Source organism: Erythrolamprus reginae, chromosome 1 (assembly GCF_031021105.1).
Source record: "Erythrolamprus reginae isolate rEryReg1 chromosome 1, rEryReg1.hap1, whole genome shotgun sequence".
Lineage (NCBI taxonomy): Eukaryota > Metazoa > Chordata > Lepidosauria > Squamata > Dipsadidae > Erythrolamprus > Erythrolamprus reginae.
Genome location: NC_091950.1, coordinates 121,736,093 through 121,760,407, shown reverse-complemented (window position 1 = coordinate 121,760,407; position 24,315 = coordinate 121,736,093). Strand labels below are relative to the sequence as shown.

The following is a 24,315-nucleotide window of genomic DNA, read 5'->3' as shown; positions in this document are numbered from 1 at the left end:
TGGCTGCCGATCAGTTTCCGGTCACAATTCAAAGTGTTGGTCATGACCTTTAAAGCCCTACATGGCATTGGACCAGATTACCTCCGGAACCGCCTGCTACCGCACGAATCCCAGCGGCTGATAAGGTCCCACAGAGTTGGCCTTCTCCGGGTCCCGTCGACTAAACAATGTCGTCTGGCGGGCCCCAGGAGAAGAGCCTTCTCTGTGGTAGCCCCGGCCCTCTGGAATCAACTCCCCCCGGAGATTAGAACTGCTCCCACCCTCCTTGTCTTCCGTAAACTACTTAAGACCCACCTATACCGCCAGGCATGGGGGATTTGAGACACCTTTCCCCCAGGCTTATTATAATTTATGTTTGGTATGTATGTGCTGTTTGGTTTTTAATTATGATAGGGTTTTTAGTTTTTAGTTTTGTTTTTTTAAAATATTAGATTTGTGCCAGTATAATATTGTTTTTATCGTTGTTGTGAGCCGCCCCGAGTCTTCGGAGAGGGGCGGCATACAAATCTAATAAATTATTATAAATTATTATTATTATTGAACACCAACTAGGAGTCAGAAGACATGATTAAATTTCACAACACATGAACAGACTTAAGCATAGTTTCAATTGGGAAACCATGAACATCTTACATCACACTACAGTGTATATCCAAAAATGCTAGGGAATTATTTGAAGCTTGGCATTCCAGTAAATCATCCATTAGTAGGCACATAGATGAACCGCATTTGCATACCAAGAGACAATAAAAAGTTAAAAAAGAAAAGGTCAGAATCCTTGCCAGCAATCAACACCCAAATAAGTGGGGATTAACATCTGGAGCAAAACCAAACAATCAATCAAGCAGTCAACAATAGCCCAATCAGGGGGAAACAACGCCCTCACCAATTTGGGGCGTGGCCAAGACAAGCAATTGTTATATATATAAACAATAAATCCCATTCCTTTCTAGCACTGAAGATGTTACCTAGTCAGGTAATGGAATGGCTGCATGAAAAGAACCACAGAGAGCACCAAAGACCCCATCGTTCAATCCTGACCCATTCTACTCTCTTCTATTGGTAGAAATGGAGTACTGGCTAAATGTGTCTATTTCTCCATGTCCTTATGTAAAAAGCATTCTGCACAGATTCTATTGCCAGTGTCTAATACACGCTGGCTGGGGGAATTCTGGAAGTTGAAGCCAACACATCTTAAAGTTGCCAAGGTTGAGAAAAACTGGTCTAGCGAATTAAGAGCAGGACTAAACTTTGTAGCATAGCATGTGCTTTGTTGGATCAATCCCAGGTTAATTCTGTAGTCAATCTGGGAAGAGCTGAGGGACATCAATCCAAAACTCTGCAAAACTGCTGCCAGTCAGTAGTGAACCAGATAGACAAAGATGTGATTTCACGTAAGACAGCTTCCAAAACTCCTATTCTAGAACATGGGAACAGACTTTCACAAATCAAATGACATTAAAGGGAGTGTTACTTAAAATATGTAGCACCACATATATAACGGCAATGGAGAGGTGTGTTACACTGATGTATTCTCTATGTGCAAATTACAATTGCATTCAATACTGCAGTTTACCCCCACTGCCAGAAAAAATCTTGCAAATATCCACTGTAATTAAATCTGGCTGAGAAAAATTAGGGAATTGTATTCCTGACAGATTAGTATGAGCACAGATTACGAGTACAGATTTTTGTTATTAATTTAAAGCAGATGGTAGTCTGGAGACATTCTACTTACATCAAAGAAAGCTTTTTCATTAGCATGTTTTGGAGCACCAATAGTTGGTGAAGCGGGAATTACACTTTCTACTTCTGCAAGCTCAATATGGCCCTTACAACAAGTGTCTTCCATAGAATCATAATATCTTAGCTAGAGTGAAAAGGAAAAAAAACCCCAGTAAATGTTAAAGTAAACAACCAGCATAGTAATATGAAAAGTCTGCCATTGTTATACTGAACATGTGAATAACTGTATGTGGCTACAATTCACCATAATCTCAAATGAGATGTGGACAATTTTTCATTTCCTAAAATTCACTTCTGCATAAAAGTGATTACATAGCAAATACAGTGGTACCTCGGTTCTTGACCACAATTCGTTCCAGAAGTGTGGTCGAGAACCGATTTGGTCGAGTACCGAATTAATTTATCCCATAGGAAATAATGGAAATGGGTTGAATTAGTTTCCAGCCCCTATTTCCTTTATTTCCTATGGGATAAAGATCTGAGGTCTAAGCACTCCAAGCTGTAGTAAGGATGGGGGCAGCTGCAATACCAGCAGTTTCGGGGGGGGGGGCTCCTTTCCTCAGTGGTTCGTCTTGTTCCCTTTAAGTAGCTACACCAACTGTCTCCTTCCTGACGGCGGCAGAGGCTTTCCTTCGAGCAGCAGCAGCGCCGAGAACGTGACATGAGAAAGGGAAGCTGCTGACGTTCCCGGCGCTGCTGCTGCTCGAAGGAAAGCCTCTGCCGCCGTCAGGAAGGAGAAAGTTGGTGTAGCTGCTTAAAGGGAACAAGACGAACCACTGAGGAAAGGAGGCCCCCCGAAACTGCCGGTATTGCAGCCATCCCCCCCCCCCTTCCTACAGCTTGGAGCACGACTGGGAGGCTGTTTAGTGGGCAGCCAGGATGGGTGTGTCGGATTCCGACTCCCATTCCTTCTCACCCCGTCCCCTGATTTTGGATAATAAACAAAATTTTCTGTGGCTGTTCGGTATCCGAATTTTTGTTCAGATACCGAAGCAAATTTTTGCCGAAAATTTTGTTCGATATCCGAAATGTACGAGAACCAAAGCATTCGAGTACCGAGGTACCACTGTAAAGAGGAAGAGAAGACAAGTTAAAAGCCATGCTGATGTATAGGGGAGGTTCTAGATTACAGTTTCTGAGCAATTTTGGAATCGTTAAATAGTTTACAACTATTGAAACTTAATTAATAAAACACCTTAATCAAAATACTGAAAATTCTAAATCTTTTCATCATTACTTCAAATCCTTAAGGATAGTAAGAAAAAATATCCAAATATGTTGGATAACCGAGATGCTCATGAAAAAAATGCATAATGTAATCCGTATTCATATTTTAAAAATAAGCAACATTGCAACGAACTTCTTAATATATGTTTAATTAAAATTCGTATTAAAAAATAACATTTCATTATTCATGCCTAATGTTAATGTAACAGTTTTATAATTCGCTTTGCAATAAAGTAGCACCTTTTTCACATGGTAGTTTGAGAAAAAAATAGCATGCAAATACTCAAGAAGCACTTTCTTACAATAATTTTTGAAGCATGCACAATCCATAGAATCTACTAAATGATCTGAAATATTTAAAAGCAAGTTTGTTTTAAAGCTCAACATGGTTTTGAAAGTAGTTGGTAAGAAAATGATGTAAAATATAATGCAATAATAATATGCATTTAAATAAATGAAGAAAAGAAGCAACATTTTGAACAAAGAACATTGTGTGTGTGTGTGTGTGTGTGTGTGTGAAGGATATTTCTGGGGCTCTACTTGAAATGAGTGGAGAGGTCACAGATTGCACACATATCTTACACACATATATTACAGACCATTATTACCACTTTACCTGGTGTTTTGTAACATCTAGCACAAACCAACGTGGTTTCCAACCTTTTAGCAAAGCTCCCCTTTTGTAAAGGGTGCCTTCAAAAGATCTAGAAGAAAAAGAAATTTTCTTATTTTAAGCAACAAAAATCATAAAAATATCCACATATATTAATTATATTTATTACGGTAATTCAGTTCAATTCATAGGACAGAATTTAAGGCAATTACCACAAAATGTGCAAGTGAAATTTCCTATTAATTCACAGTACTTCAACATCAAGCTATAGGCTTGAACTTAGTTCATTTATTATAGTGGTGTGCAAAATATTACCAGCTTGAAACATTAGCAGCTTGAAGTATTTCAAGACTCCTGAGGGGATGTTTTGATATTGGGGGATATTTTTGTTTAAAAAAAACCTCCTTCTCCAATATGGAGGTTTGGTGAGTGCATGATCCACAAACATAGGCTGACATTGGCTGAAGTTAGTAGGAGCTGGCAAAATGTGATAACCTGTTTATGTTTATCTTGGTATAATTCTTCTCAGAAAGTTTTCTTAGTTCAGTGTTTCCCAACCAGTGCGCCGTGGCACACTAGTGTGCCGCGGGACATGGTCAGGTGTGCTGCGAGCCCGGCCTGGCTGGAGCTTCCCTGGCGGTGACGGGAAATGAAATTTTGGGGCTCGGTAGGAGAGCGCCGGCCACTGTTGTTTCTAAGCTGCGTGGGCGTTCGCCCGCACAGTCATTAGGAACCCCCCCCCCGGCAGAAATTTTTGAAGTGGCGCAAAGCCACGCAGTCCTGAATCGCTCCCTTCTCCGGCCAGCAAAGTCGGCTGCCCGGGAAAGCGCCGCCTTTGAAAAGCACGCGTTTAAAAAGCGTGCGGTTTTCCCAGGCAGCCGGCTTGCTAGCCAGAGAAGCGAGCGATCCGGGACTGCGTGGCTTTGCGCCGTGATGACAACGGTGCCATGGTGGCCTCCAAGTACCGCCCTTCGTGGCGCCCCACCACCCGTTCCTGCAGGTAGAAGTCGGGCGGGGTACCGGGAGGCGGAGGCGGTGCGTGGCCGGGCGCTGAGCGCCATAGACACCTGGGAGGGCAAAGGGTTGGATGTGGCTGCTGCCTCTTAGGCGGAGGTGAAGGCAACGGCGGAGTTTGCGCTGGGGCCATGCAGGGCCGCTGATCCAGGGGGCCGCGGACTGACAAGCCGCCCTCCACTCTCTCTCCGCTCTCTCTTTCTCTCTATGTTGCCGGCGTGGTGCACGAGAGAGAAAGAGAGAGAGAGAAAAAGGAGGGTTAGAGAGAAAGCAAGAGAGAAAGAGGAAGAGAGAAGGAAAGCGAGAGAGAGAAAGCAAGGGAGAGAGAAAGCAAGGGAGAGAGAAAGAAAAAATAAAAGAGATAGCAAGAGACACAGAAAGAGAGAGAGAAAGAATGCAAGAGAGAGAAAGCGAGAAAGAAGGAGGGAAGGAGGGCGAGAGAAAGCAAAAAAGAGAGGAAGGAAGGAAGAAAGAAAGAGTGATGGAGAGAGAGGGAAAGAAAGAGATAGGGGAGAAATAGGGCGAAAGGGAGGAAGAGAGGGTTTTTTTGTCCAAACATAGGCTGTCGTGGCCAAAAACGGAGCCCAAGCAGGCTGTGCATGGCCCTCCCAAGCTCCATTTTCACTGGCAGAGCATTGTGGGTGTGTAGTTTGTAGCCTTTGTAATAATAATAATAATTAATAATTTATTAGATTTGTATGCCGCCCCTTTCCGAAGACTCGGGGCGGCTCACAACAACGATAAAAACAATATTATACTGGCACAAATCTAATATTAAAAAAAACCCTAAAAACCCTATCATAATTAAAAACCAAACAGCACATACATACCAAACATAAATTATAATAAGCCTGGGGGAAAGGTGTCTCAAATCCCCCATGCCTGGCGGTATAGGTGGGTCTTAAGTAGTTTACGGAAGACAAGGAGGGTGGGAGCAGTTCTAATCTCCGGGGGGAGTTGATTCCAGAGGGCCGAGCCGCCACAGAGAAGGGTCTTCCCCTGGGGCCCGCCAGACGACATTTTTTAGTTGACGGGACCCGGAGAAGGCCAACTCTGTGGGACCTTATCGGCCGCTGGGATTCGTGCGGTAGCAGGCGGTTCCGGAGGTACTCTGGTCCAATGCCATGTAGGGCTTTAAAGGTCATGACCAACACTTTGAATTGTGACCGGAAACTGATCGGCAGCCAATACAGGCTACGGAGTGTTGTAGATACGTGGGCGAATCTGGGAAGCCCTACGATGGCTCTCGCGGCCGTGTTCTGCACGATCTGGAGTTTTTGAACACTTTTCAAAGGTAGCCCCATGTAGAGAGTGTTGCAGTAATCGAACCTCGAGATGATAAGGGCATGAGTGACTGTGAGCAATAACTCCCTGTCCAAATAGGGCCGCAAGTGGTGCACCAGACGAACCTGGGCAAACGCCCTCCTCGCCACAGCCGAAAGATGATGTTCCAATGTCAGCTGTGGATCGAGGACGCCCAAGTTGCGCACCCTCTCTGAGGGGGGCAATAGTTCCCCCCCTAGGGTAATGGACGGACAGATGGAATTGTCCTTGGGAGGCAATACCCACAGCCACTCCGTCTTGTCTGGGTTGAGGTTGAGTTTGTTGACACCCATCCAGTCCCCAACAGCCTCCAGCCACCGGCACATCACTTCCACCGCTTCGTTGACTGGGCATGGGGTGGAGATGTACAACTGGGTATCATCCGCATATTGATGATATCTCACCCCATGCCCTTGGATGATCTCACCCAGCAGTTTCATGTAGATATTAAATAGCAGGGGGGAGAGGACCGACCCCTGAGGCACCCCACAAGGGAGAAACCTAGAGGTCGACCTCTGACCCCCCACTAACACCGACTGCGACCGACCGGAGAGGTAGGAGGAGAACCACTGAAGAACAGGGCCTCCCACTCCCACTTTGTAGTTTCCAGGACAGACCCATGGGCCAGATCTAAGTACCTCATGGGCTAGATCCGGCCCCCAGGCCTTGAGTTTGACACCCCTGGTCTAGACCAAAGCTGTGAATATGATGAAGATTGATTAAACACTTAAGGTTCATTAAATTTTGAGATTCCATCATAACATATTGTTTTAAATACATCTGTGGAACATTGAATATTTTTGGAACAGTAGTGTCTTGTAATACTTCCTTCTATTAATTAACTTGTATCCTTATGTATCCTCAGACTTCTTAGCCAACACAGCCAAAGGCCAATCCATCTGCAAGGCACTATTTTTCACTATAACACATATGTTTTATAAATAACTAGATTAAGTTGTAATTGAAAAAAACTAATTTTAATAAAGGATATTTTGTGAGTCATTTGAAACAGAATGAAAATAAGCAAATATAACAATTTTGCAAATGTTTTAAGGAAGACGGGCTTGTATCATAAACTGATAGCTCATATTACCTATTTTCATCATGTTTTGAAGTGAACTGATTGTACAGTGTTGTTACTGTCCTTTCCACACCATTGGAAGATGAAATGTTGCTGTTTCGTTCTTCACCTAAGCCACTGTCTGGCAGATGCAATATAGACCTCTTCTGACAAGAGTGTAGGTTCACAGATATTGCTGAAGAGCCAGAAGGATGTCTTCGATGCTTTAAAAGATAATATGACATGGTGCGGGTTTGAAAAAAATGTCGCGAGTTAGCCAAAAATCCAGAGATACTTTACCTCTTTTTCAGTGACTGCTTAAATCTCCTAGCCTTGTGACAGAAATCCAAGGGTTGAATTAAACTCTACAGCAGGGGTCCCCAAACTTGGCAACTTTCAGTCTTGTGGACTTCAACTCCCAGAATTCTCTACGCTGGCTATGCTTCTCGGAGAATCCTGGGAGTTGAAGGCCACAAGTCTTAAAGTTGCCAAGTTTGAAGACCTCTGCTCTACAGAAATGAATTGCTATGCTCTATTTCTTGCAATAGAAAAATAGTACTACAGCTGGCACATAAAGTTTCTAATAAAAAGATACTTGAAAGGATTTATAAAAATAGTTTAAAACATATTCAATGTTATGGCAAATGTATTTTTGGCTGCAAATTTCTCATTTCTAGTAATTACTGTAGCTTTGATTAGCTAGAGCATTGCAATGTGATTTATACAAGTGTTAAAACATAAAAATATCTTTGCTATATACCAGTAATGGTGAACCCTCTCTGCTTGCATGCCAAAAGGGTGTATACATGCATGCTAGCGTGTGCCAGTGGTGAGCTCCTACGGGTACGCAGTAGCAGTAGGAAAATTTCGGTCAGGTACACAGTAATGGTAGCAAAATTTTGATTTTTTTTTTCTTTTTTTCCCTTCTGGGCTCTGGTTATGTTTTTCCTATTGTAGTAAATGAGGTTGAATGTGTATAATTTTAGAAGAGCTGTGCATGTATGTGTGCACATACACTTTATATAGTAGATAATCAGGGGTGGGCTACTGCCCGGACGGGGGAGAACACAGTGGGGTAGTGAAAATGGAGCTCCACCCCAGGACACCCAATTTGCATTGAAAGATGTTGAAACAAAATGCATAAGCCACGCCCACAGTGTGGTAGTGAAAATTTTGGTAGGCCATCACTGCCGTGTGTCCACACCCATGCCCTCCTCCCGTGCTTGTGCATAATTCCACGCTGCCCCCTCCCATGCATGCTGACAACACCCCCCCATGCTGCCCCCCCGTGCATATACAAAGGCCCCACTGACGCCTCCGGACTCCTGAACCTGGGAACAGCGAAAAACGGCTCAACAGATCTTAAGAAGCAAATCAGTGAATACATCCTGGGGAACAGAGATGTAGGTCTAATTATGAATGAATGGTTAACATTTATGTCAGCAAGTATGAATTTGTGATCTATTTAAACTGCTGGGAATGCATATGAAAGCAGGAAGTCACATGTTGGTGCTAACTGCATGTTGTGCTCCAGTGAATGGTGCTAATGGAAAAGCCAAGGATGAGTTTTAGGAAAACGTGTCCATTTTTGCAACATTCTGAGCAAGTGCAGGGCATTCCGATATCTGCTTACATAGAGATCTCTTTGTTTTCTGATTTAAGCAAAAATGAATGATTACACATTGAAAGGGAATTCATCAAAAAGCATGACTGATTTGATTGTTTAAGATGAACAAATAAAAGATTTAGTAAAGGATGCTTGAGTGATGTAATGTGGGACAGATCGTAATTTGGTTACAGTATGTCAAGAGTGGAACCTTGAAAAAAGGCTTGAAATAGAATCAAAAGAATTAGGTTAAAAAAACCCACAAGAAATGGGGAACTATGTGCATGGAAGCATGAAAAAGAATGCTGGAAAGAACAATGACATGAGTGAGGAAAAGAGCAAGTAAGACCACAATTACAGCAAAAATAAAAGATTGTGTGTATTGGGGAAAACATAGATGCAAAGAATGTGGAAGAAAAAATTAAAATTAAAAGAAGGTTAGAAAATGGAGAGCTGTTTTGATGGGGATAAAGTCCACTTTATTTTGGAAGTAGGCGAACAGGGCTAAATAAGGAACTTCCTGCAAATGAATGGATTTTAAACAAAAAGAAGTGTAGTTACTTGATATGAAATTGAAGTAAGGTACGGCGGAAGGAGGATTTTAGAAACTTATATTTAACGATACATCAAAAGTAATGAAATAAGTAATGAAAAAAGTAATGAAATAAGCACTATTGCTATTAATGTTCAAGAAAATGGTAGTATAATTGAGTGAGCATGGCTAGCCTGCATGAAAGTTATTTATCCCATACCTAGGAATCTGGATAAATTAAAGGTAAAGAAGAAAAAGATCTGCATAGGGATGGTGATTGAAATGCAATAATAATAATACTTTATTATTGTTCCTTTTATTATGTATGTATGTATGTATGTATGTATGTATGTATGTATGTATGTATGTAACATATTTTTGCTGATAATGAAGGGAGACTAGTATAGATCTATTTCAAGCTATTTAGCTCTCATCAACTAGCCATACCCTCACTGGGATTTGAACCTGGGCAGCCTGCCTGCAAGGCAGTAGCTTTAACCTCTAAGGATACAGGAGGAGAGCCTGTGGCTACTGCCTTATAGGCAGGCTGCCCAGGTTCAAATACCAGTAAGTGTATGGCTAGCTGATGAGAAGAAATAACCTCGAAATAGATCTATACTAGTCTCCCTTCATTTTCAATTCCGCAAAAGTATGTTACACATACAGAGTATAGTTTGTCGGCTATGAAAAATTAACTGCCTTGGATATGGCCCTGGGTTGGGCTGAGAGGCAAAAGGAAGCATTAAGCTCCTCCCATATTTGGGTATGCCAGGGTGATTTGACAGAAAAAAACATATAATACTTCCCTGGTACAAAGCTGAAAGGATGAGATCCTGTGGCCTAGAGGTTAAGAGGTTGCAGGTTCAAATCCCAGTGAGGGTATGGTTAGCTGATGAGAGGAAACAACCTCGAAATAGATCTATACTAATCTCCCTTCCTTTTCATTATCAGCACATCTTTCTCCTTCTATCTTGGCACTATTGGAAGCATTTTAACAAACTATCAGTTTGGTTTGGTGATAGCAGTACCTCAGATAGAAAGTCTGTATAGAGAGTGATAAGGACTGTTCTGCCCCAGCTACAGACCACAAGGAACGCAGCACACACAAAGTCTATACAAATCTTATTTTACTAATTAAGGACTACTAATGAGGTTTCGTAGTAGTCATCAAACAAAAATACAGTTTAAAGCAGTCTTTTCTGAACATTGGCTGTTCAGTTGAATTAACAGCATGAGACCATGAAATAATAACTTAATTCTGTGTAAACAGACTTGAACAGATAACAGTGATCTTATGGTGGTTGGCAAAATGCCCAGAAGCAATTTGCAGGAAAAATGCCAAAAGAATGAAAAAGAGCTGATCAGATGTTTCTGGAGTAGAGACACGAAGGAATATGAATGAATGTTGTTTCCTGCAAATTGTTTCCTTCTTTTAAATAGGCTGGGGACTGACCAATTAGCCCCAAGCTTTACTCCCAAGGAAACCTCCTCCTGAGAAACCATTCCTGCCTTTTGGTAGCTCTGTGTGCCTGTGCATTGAGAATGGGCTCCTCCTCTCTTCACCAATGGGAGCTTCTGGTGGTTCTGAAGGCCCTGTCTGAATCTACGTCTCTGGCACCAAGTCATCCTCCTCAGTGTGCAACTCAGGTGCCATTTATTCTATTCTATTCTATTCTATTCATTTGTTTGATTGACTGATTGATATGCCGCCCCTCTCTGAGGACTCGGGGTGGCTTACAACATATAAAAAACAGTAACAATATCCTAAATCCAAGCCCACGGAGAGGGCCGGCATACAAATCCAATAAATAAAATAAAATAAATAAAATAAAATAAATATAAATTAACTAGTCTAAAACACAAATTTGTTAAAAATCAATCACTCCCATTCATACGATAAAGCATGCATTCCATTCATCGGCCAGGGGCTAATTATGTAGTGGCCCCAAGCTTGTTGGCACAAATAGGTCTTCATGTTTTTGTGGAATGAGAGGAGGGTGGAGGCAGTATGAATATCTGGGGTGAGCTGGTTCCAGAGCCCCCCCCCCCCGAGAAGGCTCTTCCCCTAGGCCCTGCCAAACGACATTGTCTAGTTGATAGGACCGGAGAAGGCTGACTCTGTGGGACCTGACCGGTCACTGGGGTTGGCAGAAGGCAGTCCTGTAAGTATTTTGTCATGTTTATGTAGCATATATTGGAGGTAGTGACCATTTGAGAACTATATGCAAAGAAATTTTATTTTAATATATACCGATTAGTGTACATTCAAAGTGACAAAGTTATTCTAAATTCTAAGTTCATAATGCTTTGGAATCAGACTTATGTAAGAGGAAATGTTGTTCATTAATTTTTCCTCCATGTTTCTTTTTGTTGCAGCTCTCCATACTCTTCAAGGAGTGCTACTTATCCTTTCTCACTGCAAACGTCCTTGCATTACTCTACTCTCCAAGGGTCCTCACAATGTGCCAAGTCCTTGTACTGAAGGCAGCCTTTGAAGCCATCAACATTTGTATAAGTCTAGGTCAAAACTATGTTTTACGGTTTAACCTGGATTTATTGTATCATCCACTAACTATATACCACATATCATTTAGTTTTTAGAAAACTAACTAAATTCTTAAATAATTAAGATGGACACTGTTGGGGAGTGGAATGTAGGTGCCAGGTGCATTATCTGGCAATAATAAATCATTATTCCATTTCAGCATAAAATGTGAATCCAGTGACATCCATGTTAAGAGTTTAAAATTTATACATTGCCATATTGCCAATAATAGTGATATATATGTGTGGTATTTTGAGGCAATTATTTTTAGCCCTTGCTGAAAGTTTGAAGATTCTTGTTAAAATACTTACATTGTCTTTCCCTGAATCTTCTTTCGTATTTATTTTGATTCTTTCCCATAGCGACTGCCACCTTTCTGGGCTGTGGTTTAATTTGTTCTCCAGTCTTTCAATTTCCTAAAAACAAGCTTCCATAAGATTAAATCTTTCTGTTGTTCCTTCAAACACAGGAGCTACAACCTCTTGCTACAGTTGAAAATGATGATAAGGACTGAAGTATTTTTAAAAATACTTACACAGTTCAAGTCCAATGCTGTGACCACAAGAGTTTACGTTGCCAAGATTAAAATTTATCACTTTTTTTTTGAAAGAAGCAGTACTAAATTATAATAAAACGGAAACATGACAGACTTATTTAATGTGTTTGCCAAAGTGTAATTTATTTCTACTTTTAAAATGGGAATTTGAATTCCCTTACTGCCTCGTATTAGAGCTATTTCCTATGAATAAGCTATAAATGAAATAAAACGAATAAGAGAGAAACATTTTTTTCTTAAGTGGTCAGGTAATCTGCTTCAGCATCATCATTATTAATAATTCTTCATCAATATCAGCATTCTTCAATCACCCAGGATTTGTTGAAGATGCACAGTACTCTTCACTTACAAATATCATTAGATAGCCCGCCCACTATCTGTGACTGGTCCGCGGAGATTGGGGTCCACTCCAGTGCGAGGATGAAAGAGCTCACCGCGTCTGCCAGGACTCTTCCGGTTCCTGCTTTCCTGATGAATCATGAGGAAAGCAGGAACCGGAGGAGTCCCAGCAGAGGCGGTGAGCTCTTTCATCCTCGCACTGGAGCGGACCCCAACCTCCTACCGAGAACGGCCGAGCACAGAAACCACACAAACACTTCAGCGCAGTGACTGTGATGCATCGTGTTGCCGTAAATAAAACAATTAGGGGTCTGTAGAGTGGGTCTGGGTGTTTAGGTCAGGCCAGGGTCTGGGTCTTTACAGTATTGGGTAGAACTGAGTTAATTATGTTAGTCCAGCCCTCTAAAACCATCCCAATTTCTCATGCGTCCCCATGGCAAAATTAATTGCCCACCCCTGTACTAGCCCATGACTACAACACCCCCCCCACACACACATATTTCCACCAGCCTGCCCTAATTGTTTTCTGTCATCTATTGGTCCTATGGATTTTGGCAGTTTAGATTGGATAGCCCAAATTATTTAAGAATCAGAACAACAGTATTTTTCATGTCATGTTTATATTTTACACCCCTGATATAAAGGCTAATCTCCAAGTCTTCAATTTATTCTTAAAGAGTTCTAAATGGGACCTGTGTTATTATTATATTAGTTGTACATTATTGACCCAATTTTAAGATTTTTAAGGAATTATCAAGTCAATATTGATGTGTAGCAGCCACCAAATGTTTTTTCCAGGATAATCTGTGTTCAGCTCGCTTTTCAAAGTTTCTAAAGGTACATCTACCACTGTTGTAATTAAGTGCATCTACCTTGCTGCTGGTCATCTTTATTCCACCTTTCCCAGTATGACACATTCTCAAGATAGGTAGATCATTGCATAATGTGATAATTTAAGCTGGTCAATTTATGATTTATTTGCTTTCTTAGCAATTCTTAGATTTCTCGAGAGTCTTCTCCAACACCAATAGTTCTCTATTATGTTTCTTCAAACCCAACTTTACTTCCAAAGAGTATTATAGGGAAAGCCAATGACTGCATAATTCTGTTCTCTGTAGACTGATACAGAGATCACAATATCTGAATCTTTTCCAAAGCCTTCATGCTGCGAAAGCAGCATTGCTCTGTTTAAGTCTAGCCTATTTTGTATATGCATTGTCATGTCACACCATATGCATGCCAAAAGTCATGGAGCTGCTTTCATCATTTTAACAAAGCCAGGAAGTTTCTGTGGATGCCAAGAAAAACTCCAAGTCACAAAATACCAAAGTAAGTACTTCACAATTAATTGAAAGATGTTCCAGCAAATTCTTGAATAATGAACATACTAAATTATTAGTTATGTGGTGGGAAGGGGAATGGCATAATAATGATGGCATATTTTACTAGAAAATCTATACAGAAAAGAGATTTAGTCAGCTGTTATTCAGGAAAAATGCCACTTCACAGCATTTCCTGTGAAATTTTAAAAATTACTTAAAAAACTGATTCTTTTTCTCCCTCTACATTTTCTTTGTTTGCTCTTTTATTAAATTAAAAACATTGAAAACTAATAATTTTTTAAAAAGATGAAGCTACATGAATATCACGAGTCCACAGAGAGGGGCGGCATACAAATCCAATAAATTAAATAAATAAATAAATAAATAAATAAAATAAAATAAAATAAATAAATAAATAAATTCAACAGTTATACTTACACTAAATAAGTTGGTGATGGCATCAGGCTGCACTTTAGCCAGGTTATCATAGCATGGCCAGACAATTTTTCTCTTGTTGTGGGAAGGTGACATATCCATCTGATCTGTTTCATCCAATGGACTACACTTTGCACTAATCATAGTCCAGTCATAACTTGGGCCTGTGGCTAAAGTCTCTTCTGTGTAGTAATCCCATTTCTTAAGGCAGGAAATGCTGACATTTGGTTTTAATACCTGTATAAAAAAGAACTCTTGTAGCTGATAAACATGATCTGACCCTTCTTCCCTAATGATATTGTTATGTATGTTGGGTCTGGTCTTTAGGCATTATGTGAATTTCGTTGTATGGGTATACTGTGTATATACCTACAATGACAATAATAAAGTATTTAATTGTAGAAAGCAATTCTATTTTATTTCCGTTTCCTCCTGTAGGAAGTAGGTAAATTGTTTCCCAATTCAGTTCTAACTCTAGGAATCCTCCCTGTTTCCTTCTCCTTTAAATTCTGTATGCCTAGAATATATCAAGTTAGTGTCAGTTCCATATTAAAATAATTATGAAACTTGTGAATTTAGAAAAGTTATTAAAATACAGCATACCAAAAAATCTAACTTTTGCAAATATTTTGGTTCCTTGCAATTAAGTAATATAAAAAATGTGGGGCAATCATTGCCTTTATTTCAAAGTATGTCAACATTCAACAGCACCATCGCATAGCATGTAATTTAGATTACAATAGGCACCACCATCTGAAAATGTGTATCCCAGGTAGCCCTGTTAAATGCTTAGCTAGCTTTAAAGAATGATACCTCAATAAACTGCAATCACATAAGTATTACACAGACATGTTGGGTATAGTCTTTGAAGTAAAAATTGAAGACAAGTGGATTTTCAAAGTCAGTGGTTAAAAAAAAAACCTTGAAGGAAAGAAAACTCAAATGTAGTTCTCCCCAAATCAAAATAGCCAGACATGTTTGACTATGGACAATTAACAAGCTGTCTTTGTGAACCAAGGGTACTTTGCAACACTTGAGTTCACCCTTAAAAAATAAATACATTTGCTTTTATAATTATCACTTATCTAAGTGATAAGACTATCACAGCAATTACATATCAACAAAATTCCTCCTATCTGCCAAATCGCAACATCCTTAAAATAATAATAAGCCCCGTAAAAATGCACATTAACTAGACTCATTGGCTATAGTCTTTAGATCCCTGAGTCTGAAAAACAACCGTCTAGACAGCATGGTAATCATTTGAAAACTGGGCAATTAACCCATTGAATAAATGTTAATTACACTAATGGTAATCTGTATTTATTAGGTATTAGAACAAAAAGACTGAATATGTCAGCTGTATACGTACCTCTGTTTCAACTGGCATGTAGAGATAATTGAAGAAAACTGGATTCCTTTTGTGTATCTTGTCAATGCAGTCCCAAATGCAAATTCCCTTTCTACCATGTTTTTCTCCTTTATCTTCAAACAATGTTCCTTAAAATGATAAAATGTAATGTAATTAGGACACAACCTTAGATTTGGATGGTATGAATAACTGTTGTACAATATTTAAGTTAGATGTGCCATATTAAGAATGTGGAATAAAGACAAATCCAGAATGTGCCTGAAAATATATTTGTGGCTCTCAGCACAAGAAGGATTTTATAAGTGACAAATAGTAGGTAAACACAAAGGGCTAAGGGCTAACTAGAATTTTCTAGATACTAGAATTTTGTCAAGGAGATTACAAATTAAAATTAAGAGAACTAGTGGCAAAAATATTGACTAGAAGCTATATGGATTGGGAATTTAGGAAGAGTTTTAAAAAAAGCAAAATAATAGAAATTATCGCAAGAGTTCCATGTTTTAAAATCAAAACACAATATGATTCAATAATAATTTATTGACTACTCCAAGAACCATGTGCAATAAAAATGGTAAAATAAAAATTTTTTTAGAGAAATGGCAGAACCCAGTGTATGAAAGTTACACAGCTCTGCTGTCCTCCACAGAAATTATGCTGGGATAGATTTTAATTATGGTAGTTGCTTGGTTCCAATGTAATATTTTTATAGAATATTCCAATGACTTTTATGCTATTTTATTGAAGGAAAAAAATCTTTTTATTCTAAAAGAAAAATCATAGAATAGCTTTTTAAATATTTAGGACAGATTTAAATTTAAATATTTGCTCAAATATGTCCTATGTATACTTAGATATGCTTAACCAATTATCTGTGAAAAGGATGAAAACATCTTTAGATTTTTACTATCTAATAGTGTCTCTAACTGCGTTTTTATAGATTAATCTTATTGTATAAGTGATTTGACTTAGATACCCAGCTATAAAAAGTGCAAGAGCAAAGAATGAAAATATATTGCTAAAATATTTACTTTTAAGAATGGCTATTTTATTAACTATAAATTGGTCATGATTTGACTGTGCAAAATACAGATGTAGTACAGTGATACCTCGTCTTACAAACTTAATTTGTTCCGTGATGAGGTTTATAAGTAGAAAAGTTCGTAAGATGAAACAATGTTTCCCATAGGAATCAATGTAAAAACAAATAATGCGTGCAAACCCATTAGGAAAATCCAAACTTTAAGGCTTAAAAAAAAGCGGCGGGCAGACAAAGTGAAGGCTAACGGAGTGAGACAGACAGCGAGGAGAAGCGAGGAATGGAGGTCCTAGCGAAGGCTAACTCTGCCCCAAATCGCTCCCAAAATCACCCCTCCAGACACTTCCTACGCCACCCCAAATCTCTCCCAATATCATCTCTCCAAAAGCTTCTTACGCCACCCCAAATCGCTCCCAAAATCACCTCTCCAAAAGCTTCCTATGCCGCCCAAATCACTCCAAAAATCCTACATTGCCCCAAATCACTCCAAAAATCACCCCTCCAAAAGCTTCCTACGTTGCCCCAAATCACTCCAAAATCACCCCTTCAAACGCTTCCTATGCAACCCCAAATCGAGGTCCTAACGAAGGCAAATGGAGTGAAGAAAGGCAGCAAGGAGAAACGAGGAAAATACTATGCCACCCCAAATCAAGGTCCTAAGGAAGGCAAATGAAGTGAAGAAAGTAAGCAAGGAGAAACGAGGTATTTTGAAAGGAGAGGTGATTTTGGAAGACTTTGGAAGCGATTTGGGGCAGCGTAGGAAGCTTATGGAGGGGTGATTTTGGGAGCAATTTGGGGCGGCGTAGGAAGCTTTTGGAGGGGTGATTTTTGAAGTGATTTGGGGCGGTGCAGGAAGCTTTTCGGGGGTGATATTGGGAGCAATTTGGGGTGGCGTAGGAAGCTTTTGGGGGGGGTGATATTGGCAGCCAGATGGGGCAAAGGAAGGGGTAGGCTAGGGGGGGATTTTGGCAGTGGGATGGGGCGGCTGCGGTGAGCAGAGAAAGCGGAGGGCTAGAGGGGAAAGTGGCAGGGAAATGGGGCAGCTCCGGCGTTCCCCGCCTTGGGACTGCAGGTGCAAGCAAAAGGAGGCGGGGAATCCCAGGAGGGGCGGCAAGCAAATGGGAAATCCCGGCGGTGGCAGTCACAAGGCAGGGGGATCCCTGCGACAGTAAGAGAGCGCACGTGCAGTAAGAGAGCCCAGCCATCCGGGCTTGGGTTCGTAAGGTGAAAATAGAGGCAAACAAATCTTAAACACCGGGTTCGTATCTCGAAAAGTTCATATGAAGAGGCGTTCGTAAGACGAGGCATAACTGTATATGTATACTTTTTCTGTTGTCAAACTATGCTTCCTGAAATGATGGTAATTTTCAAAATTACCTTTGACTAAGAGAGAGAACATACATATTTTGGGGACACAGCTAATTTGCACTTGAAATAATTGTTACACATCAAGAAATCTGCTCTCTGCAGGGCTGTCTGAGCAAATCAGCACTGCTGCTATCAAATTGCTCAGAGTTCCAACACTATCGGGAAATCCCTCAACATTTTCTGCTATCGTCTTTGTTCACCAGCCCTCTGTAACATACAAACCAGCCATTTTCCTTTGTTCATCCCAGATTCCCAATTTGCCTCATTGCTTATTATAATAAATAAATAAATAAATAAATAAATAGATAGATAATGGTACATGCCAGTTTGTAAGACTTCATATCTGTCATTGTAATGAAATAGTAATGAATTGCTAGGAACTATTAAATGATACATTTTCAATTTCTGAAAGTACTGATAGAATTTTGAAAGATGGGTTAATGACAGATAACATTTTTTTTAAAGCTACACACCACTCAGAGTTTCTCTGTGAGTGAAATGGGCAATCACCAAATCCACAAAATAAATATACACATCTCCTCTATCAATTGGACTAGAAGACCTCCAAGGTTCCGTCCAACTCTATTATTCTATGATTATTCAATACAAAACAGATGTCAGTGATATTGTTTCAATCCATTTCTGAGAAAAAGCTTTAAAAATATTAAAATAGCAGCCAGATTAACGCTGGTCAACTTGGGATCCATACCATGTTCCAGTCTTTCATAGTCTGAGTCCAGCAGGAATGTTTTAAATCGATTGGAAACGTAATGAAATGCTAAGAACTTCAAGTAATACTGATTGAATTCAAACTCTGTTGGATACTGGCTGTGAATCTGAAATTCATAAAAATAGAAACAATGGTCATAGCTAACTTATTACCAAAGGCAAAGTCAGCAAATTATATTGTTTCATCTTTTTTTCGATCTTAGTTATCTTTTTTAACAGCAAGATTAAAATAGAGTTGTTTTTTGTTTCCCACATAGAGATAGTAGGAGGTACAGATACAGACTTTTCTATGGCTATGGACATCTATTTTGTTACTCACTCCTGCATTGCTTTATAAAGATGTCAAGATTAATTTTTTTCAAAGAGCTTTTGCTGTTTGGGTTGTCCAGGTTCAATGAAATTAACACTAATCTTTGCTTTATTTTCATTTCATTTCATGATTTTATAGATGTGCTTGCTAAATACCTGTGCTTTGCTACGAAACTATGTGATGGGGCTTGATAAATTGACACTTAAAGCTTGAAAATTAATGAGTAGTTAATTTGTATTATTTTGTTAGAGATGATAAACCAAGTTTCTGTTACAGATGAAGACATTGTTTGCATAGCATAGACTTTCAATTTGTCCCTCAGATGAATTGCTCAGGACCTCTCTGTAAACAGCATTCCTGGTTTTGCTGTCTGGCTGCAGGATGACCAGGCTGTCAGGTGAACTGACTCTGGAGCATGCCACATAGAACTGGCCATGGTAGAAACAGGCAGCTTCCCTTACTTGTGTTTTTCTAATCCCATCTGTAAATCTTTTCCTGCATTTTTGGCCTCTTATCCCTTTAACTGGTGTTACAGTAGAAGGAAAGATTTGTTTGAACTAAGGAGGAAAATAAGGGGGGGGGGGATCTGTCTCTGCATACCAGCATCCATTGGTATTCATCTGGCTAGCATCCTGTTAGTGTGTGAGAGAGTTGAAGGGTATTTGGAAACTCAAACAGTATTTGCTGTGTGAGCAAGAAGGAGACAAGAAGCAGTCTGTGCGTGGCTTAGCTCAACTGTTCTGTAGTAAAGCTGCTTTCACTTTTGCTTTTGAAAGCAAAAGCAAAAGTGAAACTCCTCTGCTTGTGTTTTGCATTTGGATCAGATTTCTTTTCAGGGGGAGAGGGGGTAGTAGAACTCTTTAGCATCAGAGCTTGTTAATAATAATGCAAGAAATACTCATGCTCCGATGGTCAATTTAAAAAATCTTTTCTTAATGAGTACCTAGAATGCAAGAGGAATATACATGGCAAATTTCAACTTTGTAGGTTTTATGGTCTGGAGATTTTGTGATTAATGTGTGAGTGGTTTTCCTATGTGTGTGTGTATATATACTGATTCAGTTTCTCATTCCATAATTTTGATTTGTATTTTGTATTTGTATAAGTTTTATATTATTTCATTGTAAACCTGCTATGAGGCATGTAGATATAGTGACATTTAAGCAGTGTAAATAAATAAATAAATAGATATTAACATCCTCCACAGAGTAGTTCTTATCATGCCCTTTAATCAATTCAGAACATTGTAGGCACTGAGTTTTTGCATATAACACATAACTTACACATAATTTAACCTGTTATTAGTGAACAAGCAATCAAAAGAGTTTCTAAGACCAAGGAAAAAGGATTACTGAAATATCCTGGTCCACAGAACCCATAATGAAGTGGAACACTACTGTATATAGAGTATTCTCTCTCTCTCTCCCACCTTCCCGCACCCTCAGAATTTGCTCTGCAATAGAACATACATTTCCTTGGCTCTACACAGAAGAATGCTATATTCACTTTTATAATAGAGTTCATCTGACAAAGGTCAGATCAGATCAAGATTAAATATTCAGAGAGGGATTGTGCTATCTATGTGCTCCCCCAATAACAGAGCAAAGAAAAAAGTAGCAGAATTCTGCTCTGTTTATAGATATAGCAATATGGTTGCCTCATTTCTTTTAGAACAAAATGTAGATTATGCAGAAATTCTAGGGTTAGTGTGTATTTGGTGATGCAAATGTAATGGGAAAAATAAAATTTTGCAGCATTCTTTGAACTTTACCAGTCTTCCTCCCTTACCTACAAAATATACACATAGTGAACAAAACAATACTTATAACCTATGTTCTCTATTTTGGTGTTTGGAAAATGAAAGGGAGAATAGTTGAAGAAATGATGTCTATTTTTATAATGATTTTATGTAAATAGTATTATTCCCACAAGATTAAGCAATCATTAGAACTGTAAGAAAAAGAGAGAGAGAGAGAGAATATGACATTATTATCACTAAAGTTGTCTTCCTAGAAACAACTGGATAATCTACCAGATGTTGCTATTGTGAAATAACGATTCACATTAATAATTCACTTGACACCTGGAGATATTGGCATAAACAATGGCTATTTAAGAGATGATGCATTTCTAATTTAAGCATCACAACTTCCTATGAACTCTCTAGGCTAAATAGGGACATAAAAAGATAACCACATAAAAAGATTCATCTTCAGTTATTGCTCTTAGTTGTTTGAATGTAGAACTCTTATGAATTTATACTGCATATCTAAAATTAGTCAAATCTAAAATTAGATTTCCAAATATGTATTTTTGCAACTTCAAGAACATGAAGAAATAAAGGATATTTGTTCCAAAAAATAACGTTCAATAGAAGTACGACTTGCAGAGCAAAAAGCTTTTATTTCAGCAAAATTATGGAAACTGACAAGATTAGAAAAAATCTTCACAGAAAATAACTTTATTTATACAATATAGGCTTTTCATATTCTAGGTCTGATCTGCAATAGACTGCTATTGCCATTGTGTCAATTAACTGACTTATAAAGCATCTGCATGGCCCACATTAGAAATATATTGAACTGACTAATCCAACAGTCGTTTTTCTTTGTGTTGACATGAAATATTTTTTTAGACACCAATGTGATGTATTCATAAAACCTACACTGATGTTATCTATTCTCACATTAAGCTACCCTTCCAAATTAATGACTCATTGAAATGTTTGAAGGAGAGAGAGGGATTTAAATTGCTTGAAAATGATATGGAGAAGATAAAACAAATATTATTTTCACCAAACTGTTCTATAAGCCAAAATTTAGGATGAGGACGTGTCCACTTGCTAAGAAATACAAGATTGGGAAAATATATAGTGGTTATAACTTCATTTTCATAACTGCTGAAGTCAATTAAAAGGTAAAGGTTTCCCCTTGTCCAGTTGGGTCTGAATCTGGGGAGCAGTGCTCATATCTGACAACTTAAACCAACAACTGGCAGATGACTGACTGAATTTTATTGTATGTTTGAGAGGAAACCACTGTCAACTATTGCTACCCTCTCCATCTCCGATACACCAACAATAACCAAGTCTCCTACAACTGACTCCATCTCTCTGGTGACCACAGAAAAAGATGTGCAAGGTCTATTTTATAGACAAAAGTCTGGAAAAGCACCAGGCCCAGAAAAGGTAACCTTGCTCGAATGTTTGTGCTGACTATAACTTTGTTGTTTGAATCTCCCAATTCATTTTGATTGCTTTTATTTAGAATCCTATTATGATTTATATTTAGTATCCTAAGACTGAGTGTTGTATCTAATGATTTTTGCTGATTATATTTCATGATTAAGATCATCTCTTGTAGCTTGTAGGTATACTGAGATCTTATGCGCTGGAGACAAATTCCTTGGGTGTCCAATCACATTTTGGCCAATAAAGAATTATCTTCTCTGTTTTTTAGCCAAAGGAGCCAAGATTGTCTGAAGACATTTCCATAATCAGGTGGCTAGCATGATTATACACCGAGACACAGGGAATTTCTTCTGTTCAATCATGTTTGATTCTTGGAGATTACCTGGTCTGCAGGGTTTTGGGGGGCAAGAATTTATAGATTTGCCACTGACTTCTTCCTAAGGCTGAGAGAAAATGACTAAAAGGTCTTTGCTACTCTTTGAGTTTAGTGGTTTTCTTGCACATATTTTATTACCAAAGTATGCTAGTGCTAGAACCCACAGTTCAAGCCTGAGCTACAAATATTCTCTTCTAACGACAGAAAGTAACTAACTCAGGGTCACCCAGCTGGCTTGTGCCTAATGTGGAAGTAATAATCTCCCAGTTCCTAGCCTTACCTCTTAACTGCAACATTAAACTGGCTCTCAATTTCTGTATTATAAACAATTAAAACGCAGGTTATGATTTTTATAAACAAACACATATCTACTATGTACATAAATATGCTCATTTATTTAGGCTTACCTGGTGTACACAATCCAAGAACTGCAGAAAAATGGGTGCAAATCCACTTCCTTGACAATTAAGAGTTAAGTTACTGCGCTGGCTGAACTTATGACCAAAAGATAACCATTCTTTTTCTATTAGCATTCTGAATCCTTCAAGTGTTCGATAGAATGGGTCACTGAGTAATTGCACAAGAGACACCACCTAGGCCACAAAATGATACTCCTATGTTAATTTGAATGCTTTTATATACACAAGCAAACACAGTGGTACCTTTACTTAAGAACGCCTCTACTTAAGAACTTTTCTAGATAAGAAAAGATTCAAGATAGTTCAAGATTTTTTTGCCTCTTCTTAAGAATTATTTTCTACTTAAGAACCCGAGCCCGGAAAAATTTCCCAGGAAATTTGAGAGCAGCACGAAGGCCCAGCCAGTTTCCTGCCATTCCCCCTTTAATCCCAGCCATCTCAGGCTTTTCTGGGCTGCCAGAGGAGCCTTTCAGAGGCGCTTAAGGAGGCTTTGGCAGTCCAGAGCGAACAAAGCATTTTCTTTTCTCTGGGTGCTTGGAGAGGGAATAAACCTCTGCCAGCGCCCAGAGAAAAGAAATGCTCCCTTTGCTCTGGGCAGCCCAGAGCGAACAGAATGTTTTCCTTTCTCTGGGCGCTTGGAGAGGGAATAAACCACTTCGCTGTGATGACTCCCTCGTGCTGCCTCTCATACATCCGGCGCAAGGTTGCCTCCCGGGGCGTCTGGACGGGGAAAGGCAAAAGGGGGAACTTCACCCCGGCCGGATCAACTCGGCTTCAGCCAAGGAGTCATCACAATGAAGGAAAGGTGCCAGCTACAAACCAAGTGAGTGAGAGGAGAGAGGAGTCCTTCAGCATGGGAAGGAAGAGGAAGCAGGTAGCAGCAGCAGCCGCCTTTCGGTCAAAGGAGTGGGAGGTTCCCCCCCTCGCCTGCGCTGGGTGTATGGGAGGTGCATGCTCCTCCTCGCGGCCTCAGAGTTCCTCTTTTTTTTTTTTTAAGCCTTAAAGTTTCGGATTTTTTTCATTCCCCTCACCTCACCTTCTTCATTCGGCAGTGACTGTCCTCCTCCTCCTCTTCCTCCCACCCAAATTCCGAGCTTTTATTTCTTTCCTAATGGTGTTGCATGCATTATTTGCTTTTACATTGATTCCTATGGGATAAATTGCTTCTACTTACAAACATTTCTACTTAAGAACCTG

The 24,315-nt window shown here is 39.4% G+C and overlaps 1 protein-coding gene across 2 annotated transcripts in view; it reads right to left on the bottom strand.

The window, feature by feature from the left end:
• Positions 1–1,628: 1,628 nt before the first annotated feature.
• SBF2 (SET binding factor 2) overlaps positions 1,629–24,315 on the bottom strand; it is a 264,683-nt gene continuing 241,996 nt past the window's right edge. For both annotated transcript variants that reach the window (XM_070763308.1, XM_070763319.1), the window contains 8 exons: positions 23,107–23,292; positions 18,804–18,930; positions 15,691–15,818; positions 14,322–14,555; positions 11,978–12,082; positions 7,017–7,207; positions 3,590–3,677; positions 1,629–1,870 (listed from right to left, as the gene is read on the bottom strand). In XM_070763308.1, the coding sequence (XP_070619409.1) occupies positions 1,703–1,870; positions 3,590–3,677; positions 7,017–7,207; positions 11,978–12,082; positions 14,322–14,555; positions 15,691–15,818; positions 18,804–18,930; positions 23,107–23,292 (1,227 nt within the window). In that variant the 3' untranslated portion in view covers positions 1,629–1,702. The remainder of the gene's footprint in view (positions 1,871–3,589; positions 3,678–7,016; positions 7,208–11,977; positions 12,083–14,321; positions 14,556–15,690; positions 15,819–18,803; positions 18,931–23,106; positions 23,293–24,315) is intronic.